The 16,634-nt window shown below is 59.6% G+C and overlaps 1 protein-coding gene across 1 annotated transcript in view; it reads right to left on the reverse strand.

The window, feature by feature from the left end:
* Positions 1-2,034: 2,034 nt before the first annotated feature.
* Positions 2,035-16,634, reverse strand: part of CNTN2 (contactin 2) — a 31,750-nt gene continuing 17,150 nt past the window's right edge. The window contains exons 5-23 of the mRNA XM_068159700.1: positions 16,192-16,287; positions 15,707-15,916; positions 14,394-14,493; positions 13,978-14,153; positions 13,194-13,330; positions 12,500-12,629; positions 11,515-11,665; positions 11,095-11,222; positions 9,968-10,143; positions 9,720-9,840; positions 8,735-8,893; positions 8,437-8,586; positions 7,325-7,395; positions 5,628-5,862; positions 5,008-5,123; positions 4,491-4,677; positions 3,789-3,901; positions 3,532-3,700; positions 2,035-2,538 (exon numbers count right to left, since the gene is read on the reverse strand). Coding sequence (XP_068015801.1) covers positions 2,429-2,538; positions 3,532-3,700; positions 3,789-3,901; positions 4,491-4,677; positions 5,008-5,123; positions 5,628-5,862; positions 7,325-7,395; positions 8,437-8,586; positions 8,735-8,893; positions 9,720-9,840; positions 9,968-10,143; positions 11,095-11,222; positions 11,515-11,665; positions 12,500-12,629; positions 13,194-13,330; positions 13,978-14,153; positions 14,394-14,493; positions 15,707-15,916; positions 16,192-16,287 — 2,735 coding nt within the window. The 3' untranslated portion in view covers positions 2,035-2,428. The remainder of the gene's footprint in view (positions 2,539-3,531; positions 3,701-3,788; positions 3,902-4,490; positions 4,678-5,007; positions 5,124-5,627; positions 5,863-7,324; positions 7,396-8,436; positions 8,587-8,734; positions 8,894-9,719; positions 9,841-9,967; positions 10,144-11,094; positions 11,223-11,514; positions 11,666-12,499; positions 12,630-13,193; positions 13,331-13,977; positions 14,154-14,393; positions 14,494-15,706; positions 15,917-16,191; positions 16,288-16,634) is intronic.

The raw sequence follows: 16,634 nt of genomic DNA on the forward strand, positions 1-16,634 counted from the left end.
CCTCCCTCCTTCCTTCCCTCCCTCCTTCCTTCCCTCCCTCCTTCCTTCCCTCCCTGCCTCCTTCCTTCCCTCCCTCCCTCCTTCCTTCCTTCCCTCCCTCCTTCCTTCCCTCCCTCCTTCCTTCCTTCCCTCCCTCCTTCCTTCCTTCCCTCCCTCCTTCCTTCCTTCCTTCCCTCCTTCCTTCCCTCCCTCCTTCCTTCCCTCCCTCCTTCCTTCCTTCCCTCCCTCCTTCCTTCCTTCCCTCCCTCCTTCCTTCCTTCCCTCCCTCCTTCCTTCCTTCCCTCCCTCCTTCCTTTCTTCCCTCCCTCCTTCCTTCCTTCCCCACTGTCTCTGTCCTGAGCCTGAGGCCAGTGAGAGCCTCCTGGCTGCAGCTCCTCCCTGCCCCAGAGCTGCTCTCTCCTGTTCAGTGACTCCCCCTGAGGAGTGCAGCAAACTCCAGCAGGAAGGACTCCAGCAGGACCATGGCTTAGTGCTGCCCTTGGCAGTGTTGAGTGGACCCTGGAGGTCTTTCCCAGCCTCAGTGGTCCTCTGATCCTCTCCTGGCCCAGCCCTGCTGAGTGCTGGCTGCTCCCCAGGTGAGTGCCTCGGGGGTCTGCATCTCCACACAGCAAAGGCTCTCTGGGCACCAACCTTGCTGCTTGGATCTGCTCCTCTCCTGACCCTGGGGCTTTGCTGCTGCAGGGCTGCAGTGGGCATCACCCAGCAGCACTCAGAAGCTCCACAGGCCCAGTTTGTGCCTCCTAAACACTGGCATTTGCCTGCTGCTGGGACCTGCTACCTGCTGCCCAAGCCTTGAGTTTCCTTTCCTTGGGAGCTAAGGACTGAACTCCTCCTCCTCCTTTCCTCCCCTCTTGTGTGGGAGGAACCCTGGCCACAGCCAGGCCAGGCAGAGCTGCCTCTCCCGAGCAGAGGATGCCAGAATCTCCTTTTCCCTTCCCTCCTTCTCCTCCCCACCCCCAAACCCAAAAGCAAAGCAGCAAACAGATTAACAAACCCCCCCAAAACCCCCAGAAGTATAAACCAACTCGAAGCCTGGGGGCTGGGGGTCACACTGAGCTTTGCACCTCACAGCTTGATCCACACAAGGGGCTGGGGCTGGGGGGGAGGCTGCAGGTGAACAGCAGGGGTGGAGAAAAGCTTTGTCACAACCTAAGCTCTGCCCTCAGCCCCTCTGCAGGATGGGGCAGAGCTCAGAGTCCTCTGCTGGCTTCTGCCTCCTGGGGCTGCTCTGCTGCAGGATTTGGCTGGTCTTGGAGGAGGGGAACCCCTTCCCCACCCCCTCCCCAACCTTTCCCCACCCCCTCCCCACCCCTTCCCCACCCCCTCCCCAACCTTTCCCCACCCTCTCCCCACCCTCTCCCCACCCCTTCCCCACCCCTTCCCCACCCCTTCCCCACCCCTTCCCCACCCCTTCCCCACTCCCTCCCCACTCCCTTCCCCACTCCCTCCCCACTCCCTCCCCACTCCCTCCCCACTCCCTTCCCCACTCCTTCCCCACTCCCTTCCCCACCCCTTCCCCACCCCTTCCCCACCCCTTCCCCACCCCTTCCCCACCCCTTCCCCACCCCCTCCCCACCCCTTCCCCACCCCACCCCTTCCCCACCCCTTCCCCACCCCACCCCTTCCCCACCCCTTCCCCACCCCCCCAGGAAAAATTCCTGTCCCTTCCTCTTTGAGGGCTGGCATGGAACATGCTGATCACTGTGAGATCTTCAGTCTCCATCCTCCCATTTCTTGTTCCTCATCCTCCCCTTTTTCATTCCCCTTCCATTTTCCATTCCCCAGCCTCCCCTTTTCATTCCTCAGCTTCCCCTTTTCATTCCTCATCCATTTTTCCTTCCCCAGCCTCCCCTTTTCATTCCTCATCCATTTTTTCCTTCCCCAGCCTCCCCTTTTCATTCCTCATCCTCCCATTTTTCACTCCCCATCCATTTTTCCTTCCCCAGCCTCCCCTTTTTCAGCCCCCACCCCCCCAAAGTCACTGTACAGCTTCTTTTCTGTTCCTGTTGGTCTTTTATCCCCTCCCCTCCCCCCCAAAAAAGGTCAACTGTAGCACTCTGGTCCTTTTAGTCCATGGCTTCATAAGGCAGAAAACCTACTGGAGACAGTGGTGGTGGTGCTGAGGCAGCTGGGCTGGCAGGATTCCTGGAGGATTCTCCTTCCTTTGCCAGGTGGCTTTGAAGCACAATTTGGTGACCTGGTTCAAGACCCACATCTGGCATCCAAGGGCTTCCATCCTCCCCCCCCAGACAACAACCACCACAGCCAAAAGCTCTTTGTTGGCTTCCCCTCCCTTCGAGCAAGGTCACCAAATCCTTCCTCCCTGTGGTTAGCAGCTGGAAGCTGGCAGCAGCCAAGGGTTGAGCAGTTCAGCCACTGGCCTGGGGGAGGGAAGGTGTCCAGGAGTCCTCTGCTGTGCTGCCCACTGTCAGAGCTCCAGGTAGCTGATCAGGGCCACCATGAGGAGAGAGTTAGTGGTGATGATGACCACGTGCGGTGCCGGCCGCGGCACCGAGTCCTCCACCATCATGCTGGTCCCTGAGAGACAAAGGCAGGTTGAGGTGGGGAGCAGGAGAAGTTCCTTGGCTGAGAGGGAGGTTTAGGTTGGGGAGGAGAAGTTGCTTGGCTGAAAGGGAGGTTTAGGTTGGGGAGGAGGAGAAGTTCCTTGACTGAAAGGGAGGTTTAGGTTGGGGAGGAGGAGAAGTTCCTTGACTGAAAGGGAGGTTTAGGTTGGGAAGGAGGAGAAGTTCCTTGACTGAAAAGGATTGGAACAGGCTGCCCAGAGTAGCAAGGACAGGATGAGAGGAAATGGCCTCAAGGTGCACCATGGGAGGTCCAGGTTGGAGGTGAGGAACAATTTCCTTGCTGCAAGAGTGGTCAGGGGGTTGGCACAGGCTGCCCAGGCAGGTGGTGGAGTCCCCATCCCTGGTGGGGCTCAAGGAACCTGTGGCCATGGTGAGGTTGGTTGGGCTGGAGGATCTCAGAGGGTTTTTCCACCCAAAGCAATCCTGTGAGTCTATGGATGGGACAGGAGGAACTGCCTTGTTGTGCAGGCACAAGCAGATCCCTGCAGGGAAGAGCTGGGAGGGTTGGTGCAAGGTCAGTTTGGGCCTCTGGGTGCTTGGGTGCTGGTGGTCTCCCAGGAACGCTTCTGTCTGGACCAAGAATTGGGAGGTGGGCCCTGAGAACTTCTCCCTTGACTCAAGGGAGCCTGCTGGAGTTGGGGCCCCACAGGCTCAGGATTTCACTGCTGCTGGGTGTGAGTTGGGGGATTTAGCTTCAGCTCCTAAAGCTGAGCTCAGGCTGGGCAGAGGCTGCGCAGAGCCTGGGCAGAGGTTTGCTGCCGGAGGGCTGGGGAGGAGCAGAAGTTCCTTTGAGTCAACAGCACAGGGGAGCCAAAGAGTCTCAGCTCTGGGGTCCTGCCTGTGAGCTCCTCTCTCTGTGGGGTGGTTTGCAGTGGTCTGTGGAGCACCCTGTGGCTGGGGGCTTGAGCAGGGGCTGTGCCCGGGGGGGGGGGGGTGTCCCACGTACCACTGTTGCGCAGGATGTGGACTTCCGCCGGGGTTCCGTCGCCCCCCGGCCCTGTCACCCTGATCTGCACAAAGGCATGGCTGAAGTCCTCAGGGACAGGGATGTCAATCCTGCTCTTGCTGGCCAGGTACAGCGTGGGAGCAGAGTGGGAGTCCTGCCTGTAGAGCATCTGTTGGAAGAAGTGAGTCTGAGGCGGTGCTCACTGAGATCCCCTTAGGGTCGCCCCTGGGGGGTGGTCGGCTGCGTGCTGCCTGTACCTTGTAGCCTGTAACTGCAGACTCATCTGCTTTGGCCACCACTGGGTCCCACTTGATGCTGACTGTAGACCCAGAAAAAGTCCAGGAGATGTTGCCAGGTGGCCTCTTTGGTGCTGAGAGGTACAAAACAGGACAAAGGTTCGGCGAGGGACCCACGGGGAGGTCACAACCAGCTCCTGGGCCACTGCCGCTGGCTGGCAGGGGCTGGTGGGTGGAAGCTTGGGGAGGGGAGAGTGAGACTGGAGATGAGGAAGGTGAGGGTGAGGGAGACACTGGAACAGGTTGTGGATGTCCCCTCCCTGGAGGTGTTGAGGGCCAGGCTGGATGGGACCTTGAGCAGCCTGGGCTGGGGGGAGGTGTCCCTGCCCACGGCAGGGGGGTTGGGATTGGATGATCTTCAAGGACCCTTCCAGCCCAACCCCTTCTGGGGCTCTGTGAATGAATCCATGGCACCAGGGTGCTTGGTTTAAAGGGAGGCAGCCCAACCAAACATGATTCTGAGGAGAGATCTTCTCAGAGACGTGCCAGGCAGCCCAGAGGATGACCTGAGGAAGCTCAGGGACGTGTCGGTGCAGCACCTGAAGTGCCATTGGAGCACCAAGCCCAAGGGGCTGATGAGTGAGGTGGTCACTGGGGGTCCTCTGGAGGGTGCTGCCAGGGCACCCAATGTGCAGAGCAGAGGAGGGGCAGGGCCTGACTCACGTGGTTTGGTTGTGGTGACGTTGGTGGAGGGGCTGGGGGGCCCGGTGCCGGCCCGGTTGTAAGCTCTGACCGACACGTGGTAGTTGGTGTTGGGGTTCAGCCCTGTGACGTGGGCTGATGTCACCAGCCCTGCTGTCCTCACTCTGTCAGCTGCCTCCTCCTTGTCTCCATCCTTCCAGTACCGAATCTGGGTGGAGAAGAGCAGGGAAGGGTTTGGTCAGGGGAGAGGCTTCTGCCCCAGCCAGGCTCAGCCCAGCCACAGCCAGCGCCGGACACCTCCTGGTGGCTGTGTCTCTGTGCCCAGGAGTAAGGTCACAGGCTGTGAGGGAAGGCAAGCAAGGGAAGGGATGTCTGTCCCTCACTGGTCCCTCTCATGAGCAGCACTGCTGGCCCCACTGGAGCCTGGTGCTGTCCCTTACCCTCCCCCACAACTCTGTTTCCTTTCACCTGCCTTAGCCTGGGGGAATCTCCTTTGCTGGGCTCCCCAGTGCCTCCCATCCCCACAGCAGGCTCCTACCTCATAGCCCAGGAGCACTCCAGTCATGTCTCCCTGCTCCACAGGCTCCCAGGACACATCCATTTCTGAGGCCAGAACAGCCTTGGCCAGCACTCTGAACGGAGCCACTTTGGGCTCTGACAAAGAGAGCCAAGGAAAGGGAATCAGAATCCTCCCCCCAGCCCTGGGCAGCATAGTGCCTGGGCTGTAAGAAAGGCTTCTCCTGCAGCACCATCCTCTGCAGCCAGCTGGGGTGATGTGTGGGAGCAGAGCAAGGGGTTTAGGGACTCAGCAGGACAAGCAGGGCCACAGCTGTGTGCTGGGAGGCTCTGTGTCTGCTCTGGAGCTCTGGGCGTGCAGCCCTTAGGCTCAGGGAAACCTCTCTCGGTGTACTCGAAGCAGAAACGTTCTGCTGCCATCCCTGCCACAGAAACTGAGCTCCCAGCCAGACACAGCTCAGCAGGGAGGTGGTGTTGGCTGCTTCAGGCCTTGGGCAGCCTGCTGTGGTTGGAAGTGTCCCTGCTGGCTGCAGGGGGCGGGGGGGGTTGGACACGATGAGCTTCGAGGCATCCCTCCCCGACCCCACGCAACCTGTGGCTCCACCAAGCAGGAGGGGTGCAGAGCCTGCTGCCCCCCTTTACCTTCTTCTGCAGAGTACACGATGGCAGTGAGGCTCTCTGGTCCCTCTCCCTTCCTGTTGTATGCTTTGATCTTCACCTCGAAGGGGGTGTAGGGGCCGATGCTCTCGTTGCGGTAGACGTAGTGCAGCGACTCGGCGTGCGGCACCCTGGCTGTCAGCCACCCCTGGGAGCCCTTCTGCCGGAAGGACAGCAGGTAGCCAAAGCCATCCCCGTTCTGGTAGTCCCTCAGCGTTGGCTGTGGAGGGGGTGGGCAGAGAGAAGAGCTTTGGTCACAGAGTGGTGAGGCTTGGGAGAGACCTCTGAAGGTCACTGGGAGCAAGCCCCCCACCAGAGAAGGGTCACCCAGAGCAGGCTGCACAGAGCGGTGTCCAGGGGGCCCTGGAATGACTCCAGGGCTGGAGACTCCACCACCAGCCTGGGCAGCCTGGAGCTGTGCTCCACCACCCTGAAACTGAGGAAGTTCCTCCTCAAGATCAGATGGAACTTGGCATCAGAGAATCAACCAGGCTGGAAAAGACCTCAGAGATCACCAAGTCCAAGCTGTCACCCAGCACCTCCTGACTAAACCATGGCTCCAACGGCCACATCCAGTCCCTTCTTGAACACCTCCAGGGATGGACTCCACCACCTATGCTCAGGTTTGGCTGTGGAGGGCATGGGCAGAGAGAAGAAGGTTTGGCTGTGGAGGGGAAGGGGGAGAGAGAAGAAGGTTTGGCTGTGGAGGGGGTGGGCAGAGAGAAGAAGGTTTGGCTGTGGAGGGGGTGGGCAGAGAGAAGAAGGTTTGGCTGTGGAGGGGGTGGGCAGAGAGAAGGAGGTTTGGCTGTGGAGGGGATGGGCAGAGAGAAGAAGGTTTGGCTGTGGAGGGGATGGGCAGAGAGAAGGTTTGGCTGTGGAGGGGGTGGGCAGAGAGAAGGAGGTTTGGCTGTGGAGGGGGTGGGCAGAGAGAAGGAGGTTTGGCTGTGGAGGGGGTGGGCAGAGAGAAGAGCTTTGGTCACAGAGTGATGAGGGTTGGGAGAGACCTCTGGAGGTCACTGAGAGCAAGCCCCCTGCAGAGAAGGTTCCACCACCAGCCTGGGCAGCCTGGCCCTGTGCTCCACCACCCTTAAACTGAGGAAGTTCCTCCTCAAGTCCAAATGGAACTTAGAGAATCAACCAGGCTGGAAAAGACCTCAGAGATCATCAAGTCCAACCTCTTATGTGTCACCCAACACCTCCATGGCTCCAAGTGCCACATCCAATCCTTTCTGGAACTCCTCCAGGGGTGGGGACTCCACCACCTGTGCTCAGGTTTGTGCCTGTCCCTGGGCACCACTGAACAAAGCCGGGCACCACTGAACAAAGCCTGGCCCCATCCTCCTGCCACCCACCCTTGAGGTATTGATCAGCATTGATTAGATCCTTCCTCAGTCTTCTCCTCCCCAGGCTAAAACCCCCCAAGCCCCTCAGCCTTTCCTCATCACAGAGACATTCCAGGCCCCTCAGCATCTTCACAGCCCTTTGCTGTGCCCTCCCCAGCAGCTCCCTGTCCCTCTTGAGCTCAGCCCTGCACCATTCAAGGAGTGAGGCTTTGGACTAAGCACAGGTTTGGCCACATCAACCCTGTGAGTGCTGCAGGGACTGCCAGAAGGAGCTGGCAGCAGCCCCTCCCCCTGGCCCTCCCCCAGCACCCCCCAGCTGGTGCCCTGCTGCTCACTCACCGTCCAGTTGATGATCAGCTCGTTGGGAGCTCCTCCACCTCCACCCAGCCCAGATGGTGCCACAGTAGGTGCTGCAGGGTCCCCAAACACAAGCAGACAGCACAGGCTGGGTTAAGGAGCTGATGGGGATGAAGATGAGCACCAACAGCTCAAGGGCTGGGGAGGGGGCAGGCTCTGTGGGGAGGTGCTGGGCTCTGTGCTTGCAGCCCTCAGTGGTTCAGGTGCTTGTGGCAGTCAGGGCTGGAGCACTGCCCAGGGCCTGGGCAGCTCGGCTGGGGGCAGCCTGTGGGCAGCTTTGGCTGCCAGCTCTGCTCCTGCTTTGTCTTTTGGTGGTGACATGGGCACAAAGGCAGGAAACTGCTGTGATGGCTTCACCCCGAGGAGCACTCCAGGAGGTGATTGCTCGTTTGGGCCCAAGGCTGCAAGCCAACCTTCCCCTCCAGCATGCAGGGACCTCTGAGATGCCCCTTCCTGCCTGCCTCTGGTGCTCCTCCTTGCCTCTGGTGCTCCTCCTTGCCTCTGGTGCTCCTCCTTGCCTCTGGTGCTCCTCCTTACCTCTGGTGCTCCTCCTTACCTCTGGAGCCCCTTCCCTACTTTTGATACCCCTTCCTACCTCTGTTGCTCCTTTCTCCCTCTGATGCCCCTTCCTACCTACCTCTGGTACCCTTTCCCTCCCTCTGATGCCCTTTCCCCCTCTACCTCTGATGCCCCTTCCTACCTCCCTCTGATGCCCTTTCCCTCCATCTGGTGCCCCTTCCCTACTTTTGATACCCCTTTCTACCTCTGTTGCACTTTCCCTCCCCCTCTTGCCCCTTTCTACCTCTGCTGCCCTTTCCCTCCTTCCCCTGCTGCCCTTTCCCTCCTTCCCCTGCTGCCCTTTCCCTCCTTCCCCTGCTGCCCTTTCCCTCCCCCTGCTGCCCTTTCCCTCCCCCTGCTGCCCTTTCCCTCCCCCTGCTGCCCCTTCCTGCCTACTTCTGTTGCCCCTTCCCTCCCCCTGCTGCCCCTTCCCTCCCCCTGCTACCCCTTCCTGCCTACTTCTGTTGCCCCTTCCCTCCCTCTCCTGCCCCCTCCCTCCCCCTCCTGCCCCTCTCCTCCCCCTGCCCCCCCCATACCTGCTTCCTTGGTGCGGATCTTGCTGGAGGGCAAGCTGGGCTCCCCGACGCCCAGGATGTTGCTGGCCAGGACCCGAAACTCGTAGTCCATCCAAGGAATGAGGTTCACCACCTGGGCTGTCTCTGCATTGCCTTCGATGTTGACAGGATCTGTGGTCCAACAACACCAGAGGAGAGCAACCAGAGCCAGGGGCAGCAGGTGGGGGGGGCCCAGAGCAAGAGCCTGCGGTCAGGCTGGGGCCCTGGAGCCACCACTGCTGCTCTCCTCCAGACACTTACTGCTCCTCCAGACACTTACTGGTCCTCATTTGCTTCCAGCTGCTGGAGAGCAGGGTCCGAGCCTCCACCAGGTACCTGGCGATAGGGCTGTGGTTGTCAAAGCCACGGCTCCAGCTCAGCTGCACGCTGGTGTCGCCGATGTCCCTCACCACCACGCCGCCTGGGGGGCCTGGGGGGCCTGGGGGTGGTGGGAGACAGATGGCCAGCTGGTTAGGGTGAAAGGTTTGGGGGCTTGCTGCTCCCATTGCCCAGGGAGGAGGTGGAGTCACCGTCCCTGCAGGTGTTCCAAGAGGTGAGCAGATGTGGGGCAGAGAGTCACAGAGCTGGCAGGGCTGGAAGGGAGCTCAAGGCTCAGCCAGCTCCAACCCCCTGCCATGGGCAGGGACACCTCACACCACAGCAGGTTGCTCACAGCCACCTCCAGCCTGGCTGCAAACACCTCCAGGCAGGAGGCTTCCACCACCTCCCTGGGCAGCCTGTGCCAGGCTCTCACCACCCTCCTGGGGAACAACTTCTTCCTCACATCCAGTCTAAATCTTTCCTCCTCTAGCTTGGATCCATCCCCCCCCAGTCCTATCCCTCCCTGGCACCCTCAAAAGTCCCTCCCCAGCTTTCTTGGAGCCTCTTTAGGGTACTGCAAGGCCACAATTAGGTCTCCTGGGAGCCTTCTCTCCTCCAGACCGCACAGCCCCAGCTCTCTCAGCCTGTCTCCATAGGAGAGGTGCTCCAGCCATGGGTAGAAGGCTGGGCTTGGTGATCCTGGGAGGGCTTTTGCAAGCTTCATGACTCTCTGCCTGTGTCTCTGTCGTGCAAGTCATGACTCAAATCTGTGCCTTCCCTTTCTGGGAGCCTCACCTCCAGCTGAGCTCTCTGCTGAAGCTCGTCCAGCTCAACGACTGGAGGGTGGGGTGGTCACAAGGGGTGAGGGAGCTCATCCCTGGGCAAGGCCCATGCCATCCTGTCAGGCTTCTAAAGAGCAGGGGCCCTGAGGCCAGAGAGCTTACCTCTGACAGTCAGCGTGGCTGACTCCGAGGCGCTGTCCACCACGGTCTGGGCGGTGCAGGTGTACCTCCCCGAGTGCCTCAGCTGCGTGTTGAAGATGCTGAGGTCTCCAATAGCTTCCTTCTGCGTGGAGAGAGAGAGAGAGGACATTTGGAGACCCCCTGCTCAGCAGGCAGCATGCCCACAGAAGAGGCTGTCAGTGGGCTCCTGCCCCTTCTTTGGGGGGCAGCCCCCTGCCCGTCCCGCGCACCGCGCTGGCTCGCCGGTAGTGTCCCTCAGCCTTGTCGAAGTCAATGGGGAAGTCGTCCAGCGACCAGGTGAAGGTCAGGTCCATGGTTGGATCGTGGGATGCATGGCACTGGAGGGTGAGGTTCTCACCCACGTTGATGTCAGCACTAGATGGTGCCAGTGTGATCTTGGTGGCATCTGCAGAGAGAGAGAGGAGAGCTGTTAGGGTCAGAGGGTGGTAGGGGTTGGAAGGGACCTCCAGAGATCATCAACCCCAAGCCCCCTCCCTGAGCAGCACCCTGGAATCCAGCACAGGTCACACAGGAACACAGGCTGGAGGTGAGGAGGAAGTTCTTCCCCATGAGAGTGGTGAAGCCCTGGGATGGGTTGTCCAGGGAGGTGGTTGAGGCCCCAGCCCTGGAGGTGTTTAAGGCCAGGCTGGCTGAGGCTCTGGCCAGGCTGATCTAGTGTGGGGTGTCCCTGCCCATGGCAGGGGGGTTGGAACTGGCTGATCCTTGTGGTCCTTTCCAACCCTGACTGATTCTATGATACTGTGATACATTCAGATGGGGCTTGAAAGTCTCCAGAGAAGGAGACTCCAGCACCTCCCTGGGCAGCCTGCTCCAGGACTCTGTGACCCTCAGAGTGAAGAAGTTCTTCCTGGTGTGAGCTGCCAGAGCCCAGGCACCAGGTAGGTGTGAATCCTAGAATGGGTTGGGTTGGAAGGCTCCTCCAAAGCTCATCCAGCCCAACCCCTCTGCAGCCAGCAGGGACATCCTCCACTAGAGCAGGTTGCTCAGAGCCTTGTGGAGCCTGACCTTGAATATCTCCAGGGATGGAGCCTCAGCCACCTCCCTGGGCAGCCTGCCGCAGTGTTTCAGTGCTGCAGAGCGTCCAGGTGACTCCCTCCAGCTTTGGGGTGTGTGCTGACAATCCCTCTCTAACAGCTGTGGCTTTACAGGAGGGATTGCAGTGGTTAGGAGAAGGGAAGGACTGGCTTTGGTTGGTCAGGCAGAAGGTTTGCTGCTCCCCAGGCTGGAATGTCTCCAGTTCCCTGAGCCCTGGGCTGCTTTGGGGAGTGTAAGGAGAGAAGAAACCTCACATCAGGGCATCCTTAGGTGTTTCTTGACCCCCCCCAAACATCTCTACCTCGCACAGAGAGGATTCCAGTGCTGTTGGCTTTGCCCATGAAGTTCTCAGCAAAGCAGGTGTACTTCCCCTCATCAGACTTGCTGATGTTCTGGAGGATCAGGGTACCCTCGGGGGTGATGGTCACCCTGGAGAGGAAGAAGAAACCATACAGGCGGAAGGTTAAAAACATCTCTGCTCACTCTTGCACTCCTGGCAGCTGCCAGCACTTGCTGCTCTTGGAGAAGCTGGTGGCAAAGGCAGGGCTGCCAGATCTTCTGGAGGAGCTTTCTGAAGAGGAAAGTGGGAAGGTCACAAAGTGCTTAGGGGCAGGGAGGGAGCAGCAGCCTTGGCTCAGCAAGTGCAGCCCTCTGGCAAGGCAAACCCCCCCAGGTGCTTTCAGCTACGGGTTCCAGGTGGAAACTGACTCTGTGCTGCTACCTGCTGCTGTTGATGAGGAGTTCAGTCCCTTTGGTCCAGAGCACTGTGGCTTTTGGTGCTGCTCTTGGCTGGCAGGGGATGATCACCTTCCCACTTCGGGCTGCAGGTATCAGGCGCTTCACTGGGCTTAGCCTAAAGTCTGGTGCTAGGGCTACAGGGGTGGGGGGGAATAGGAAGGGAAAAAGGAGGGTTAAGGAGTGATTAGAAACCTCTGCCACCCAAGGAGCTGTTGATGGCTTGGTAAGAGCAGCATGGCAGTGTCTGGTGAGCAGGATGAGGGAGGGGTGCTGCTGCTGGCTGGTTTCTGCTACCCGCCGGGGCGGGCGTGCGGCGCGGCGCAGGTAGCGATGGGGATGACCCTAGCGAGTGCAAGGCCTTTGAGGGACACAAGGACAGCTGCTGGGGAGAAGGGAGAGGAAGTTCTCTTCAATATCCTGCTCAAAGTCACCAGAGCAGAGGTCCAGCTTGCCTGAAAGGTCCTCCTGGAACTGCAGAGACAGATTTGGGTCACCTCGGTGCCCTGGCAAGAGGCACAGCGGACAGTCGATGCTCAGAGCTTTTCACTGCCTCCTGGCACCTCCTGACCGCCAGGAGATAACCTCTGAGGCTAATGTGGAGCGAGTTTGGCTTCAATCCAGCCACAGTCACCATCCAGCAAGGCAGGCTGGGTGGGTACTGAGCTCTTTGGCCTCTTTCCTCCTAAAAGAGGAGGGCTGGGTGGTGGAGGGGAGCTCGGTGGTGCTGCTCCCCGCCCTGCACACCTTCTGCAGCTGAAGGGAGGTCCTGGCTCTGGATTTACATGAGAATTAAGCTTTGAGGGCTTGTGGAGGGCCTTGTGGAGCCAGCAACACTCTTTGAGAGGCGAGTGGAGCAGCCCTTTGCCTGCTCCTTGCCTGCAGAGCTCAGCAGCACAGGAGACTGGGAAGAGATCTGAAATCCTGCGGTGTCCCATGGAAACCCAGAGCACAGGGAAAGGAGGAATTACCTTGCACTGTTAATTCAGCACTTGCATACACTGTGCCATGCTTGTTCTCAGCCACACACTGATACATGCCAGAGTCCTCCAGGCCTAGCTTGGAAAACCTCAGCTCTCCACCGCTCACTTCGATGCGGTTCTGTGCAAACAAGAGGATGAACCCAATTAGAGGAGGAAGAACAGGGAAGGGGGACTCAAGCCTCGTGTGTTCAGGGTCGAATTTCACAGCAGACTCTTGGGCCAGCTTGAAGCCAGCCTGGTTTTCCAGGGGAGAAAACTCAGGACCTCTTGGCTCGCTCGGTTTCTCGGTGGTTTTGTTTCCAGCCTGTCCCCACATCCCTGTGCTCTGTTTGCTGAGGCTCCTGGGCAGCAGCGTGCAGGTCACACAGAGGCAGGCACAAGGTGCTCTCTGCCCGCCCTGGGAGCTGGCTGTGAGTTCCTGTAGTTGCATGAAGCAATGGCTGGGATGGCAGTGGTGGGAGAAGGACCTTGCCGGTGCTAAGGGGCCGCAGGGTGGTGGCTCTGCAGCCCCGAGGGGGGCACATGGCAGAGGGGATGCGGGGTGAGGAGGAAGGGGCTTGAGATGCGTTTGCAGCGAGGCAGGAAGAGGCTCCGAGTCTGGAGGCAGCAGGTTGAGCACTGCAGGTCGTGCTGTGCCCTGGCTGAGCTGCTCTGGCTGCCAGGGCTGCCCTGCTGGGGGTACCTGGGAGGTGAGGGGCTGCCCGTCCCGGAGCCACCGCACCGTGGGCCTGGGCTTGCCGGCAGCGGCGCAGCTCCAGCGCAGGTCGGAGCCGATGTCAGCCTCTGTGTCTGTGATCACCTTCAGCCACTCTGGCTGAGCTGCAGAGGAACAAGAGCGGTGGCAGAGCACCAGAAGAGCAGATGAGGGCAGGTTTGTTGTGCCAGGCGGGCAGCAGGATGCTCCTTGTGTCAGCTCTGCTGGCAGTGCCGGCGCAGGAGCAGCCTCTGCCTCCTGTGCAGGCTGAGCCCTGCGTGGGGCTGGCTGCAGCTGGGCACCTGGGCTGCACAAAGTGAGGGCAGCATCCAGCCCTGAGCAAGAGCATTGTGGTTTCTCTCCTGCAGACTCATTCCTGGGCTTCAGGGAAGGCAGGACTCAGTCTGAGAGACCCAGGTTTAAGTTTTGGGACTTGAGCAGTTCTGATCCTGTGGTTGATAGCTCCAAGCATTAGCCCTTGTGGGAGCTCCTCAAAGCTTGGAGAGGATCTTGGTTGAAAACCAAGGCTGACTTCTCTCCCACTGGGCTCCCTTCCCTCATTGCTTTAGTTTTGCTAGAATCATTTCAGAGCAAGTTAGGAGGAGTCTCTCTGCTCTCCAGCCACAGGTAGCAGTGATCTCTGCAGGTCTGATGGGGGTTTAATTAGGGCTGGTAGGAGGCAGGATCAGAGGAGCTGGTTTCACTCCCAAAGGCTCAGTCCATGGCCTGGGGCATGTGGCTCTGCTCTGCAGAAGGCACCAGAATGTGTTACCTTGAATGATGATGCGGCCCTGGTAGGTGTCCCTCCCTTTGATGTTCTCAGCCTCACACTCATAGGTGCCTTCATCCTCAAAGCCAACATCCTGGATCTGCAGGAGGGGCTCACTGCTGATCCACTTGGAGGACTGGGAGCCGTCCAGCTTCCTCCACTTGATCCGAGGAACAGGGCTGGAAAAGTGCCCCTGGTGAAGGCCACTCCTGGGGACCCTGTGCCGCCCTGCAGCCTGAGCCAGCCCCCACTCAGCCACCCAGGCCCCCTCCCAGCTGGGCCACCCAGAGGGCTTTAGCCACTTCCTCCCTCCTCCTCTTCCAGCTCCATCTCTGGTCTGCAGAGAGGGCTTGTAGAAGTGGCAGGTTCTGGGATGCCCTCCCCAGCCCAGGCCTGAGGGGCAGGGATGCTTCACTCACTTTCCAAAGGCAAAGCACTCCAGGGTCACCACCTGCCCAGCCAGGGCGTAGGTGTCTGCAGGGAACCTGGCTTTGATGCTGGGTGCATACTGCCTGGCATCTGTTGAAAGGAAAGCACCGCTGAGGAGGCCTGGATGGCTTCAGAATGTCACACCTGAGGTCTTCCAGGGCAGAGCTACCTCCAAGGTTTCACCACCTCCCAAAGCCTTGCTGCCTTTGGGTAAGGCCAAGTTTCCCTTTCTCTTCAACCCAGCTCTTGCTGAAGTCTCTCAAAAGCTCTTTGCAACTCCTCAGGACCATTTCTCCTTCATTCCCTAGCTGCTGAACTTCCTTTGCCCTGCCCAAGAGGTGCCTTTAGGCTCTGCAAGGTGACCAAAGGCAGAGGAGAGTCATCGTGGACCCTTCCCACCTGGAGTACTGGACCTGTTAGAGTGCATCCAGGGGAGGCCACAGAGGTGGTCCAAGGGCTGGGGCACCTCCCCTGTGAGGACAGGATGAGAGGCTTGGGATTGTTCAGCCTGGAGAAGAAAAGGCTCTGGGGAGACCTTAGAGCAGGGTGAGGCTACAGGAGAGCTGGAGAGGGACTCCTGGCAAGGCATGGAGTGACAGGAGAAAGGTGATGGCTTCCAACTGGAAGAAGCTGGACTGAGATCAGACATTAGGAAGAAATTCTTCCCCATGGGGATGGTGAGGCCCTGGAACAGGTTGCTCAGAGAGGTTGTGTAGGCTCCAAGCCAGGCTGGATGAGACTTGGAGCAACCTGGGCTGGGGGGAGGTGTCCCTGCCCATGGCAGGGAGCTTGGATGATCTTTAGGGTCCCTTCCAAGCCATCCTCTGATGCATTGTGTGAGCCTGCACAGGGTGCACCTTGTGCTGTGTCTCTCTCACAAGCAGGGAAGCCTCACTGGTGGGGGTTGTAGCTGCAGAAGCAGTGGAGCCTGGAGACAGAGCTGCTTCCCCCAGGATCCAACCAATTAATTCTTTCTGGTAAGCTCTTAAGCTCCCCTGAGCTGCTGGAGGGCGATTTGTGCTCTGCTGGGGTCCTTTGGAGCTTCGCTGGGGGGATTCTTAACTTGGCATTTTCCCCAGCCCCAGCAGCCCAGCCTGGGGTGGGGGTGGAAGGCACCTCTGGAGATCATCCACTCCAACCCCCCTTACTAAAGCTAAGGCACCCACAGCAGCTCCAGCAGGCAGGCTTGGAAGCTCTGCAGAGATTCCACAACCTCTCAGGGCAGCCTGCTGCAGGGCTCCAGCAGCCTCGCACCAGAGAGCTTCCTCCTCCTGTTCCCTCACGACGACCCAAGGGCACTGACCCTCTGCAGCCAGGCTGAGCCTGGAGAACTTGCTGAAAACACTCTTGGTGATGAAGTCAATGTGGCTGGTGGCAAAGCAGGAGTAGTTGCCCAGGTCTGAAGCCTCTGTCTTGGCAATGTAAAGGTTCCCTGTGGTCTGGGACACGAATCGCCTCCCGTCGGCCGGGATGAAGTTGGGAAACTCATTCAGGAGCCATCGGTAGGACAAACCTGGGGAGGGGGGAAGGCAAAAAGGACCTGCTGCACCAGCTGCTTCTGCCCTCTGAGGTGAGGCTAAGCCCAGCAGGCTCTCCTCTAGGCCAGCCCAAGCTGGAGTTGCTCCTATTCCACGTGCTAAGCCCTGCCTCTGTGTCGATCCTTTACGGAGTGTGAATTAACCCCACCCAGACTTGACCTAAAATCCCCCAGGGAGAGGCAGGAGTGCTTCACCCAGCTGCAGTGCTGCTGCTCCCTCCTCGTGGTGATGCTGCACTGGAAACTCTTACCTGGGTAGTGGGGAGGGGGGCTGCAGGTGAACATCACTCCCCAGCCCTCGGTGATCTTCACAGGCTCTCGCTCCTCCGCCGAGAATTCCTGCAGGACTGAACAGGCAGAGTCAAACCTCCCCACGGGCCACAAGAACCTGCTGCAGGGGCTGGGGCTGCTTCTCTCCCTCTCCACAGGCTGGGGCTTCGGTGGTTGGACAGGAGGAGGTCCAAAGAGCACAGAACTGCTAAGCTTGGGAAAGGTCATCCAGGCCAACCAGCAGCCCAGCACCACCCTGGCCACCAAACCCTGGCCCCAAGTGCCACGGCCACAGGCTCCTTGAACCCCTGCAGGGAGGAGGACTCCACCACCTCCCTGGGCAGCCTCTGCCAATCCCTGACCACTCTTGCAGCGAAGAAACTGCTCCCAGTCTCCAGCCTAAACCTCCCACAGGCTGCCTTAA

The sequence above is a fragment of the Melanerpes formicivorus genome, unplaced genomic scaffold, assembly GCF_026170545.1.
Source record: "Melanerpes formicivorus ecotype bairdi unplaced genomic scaffold, bMelFor1.0.p_v2 SCAF_46, whole genome shotgun sequence".
Taxonomy (NCBI): Eukaryota; Metazoa; Chordata; class Aves; order Piciformes; family Picidae; genus Melanerpes; species Melanerpes formicivorus.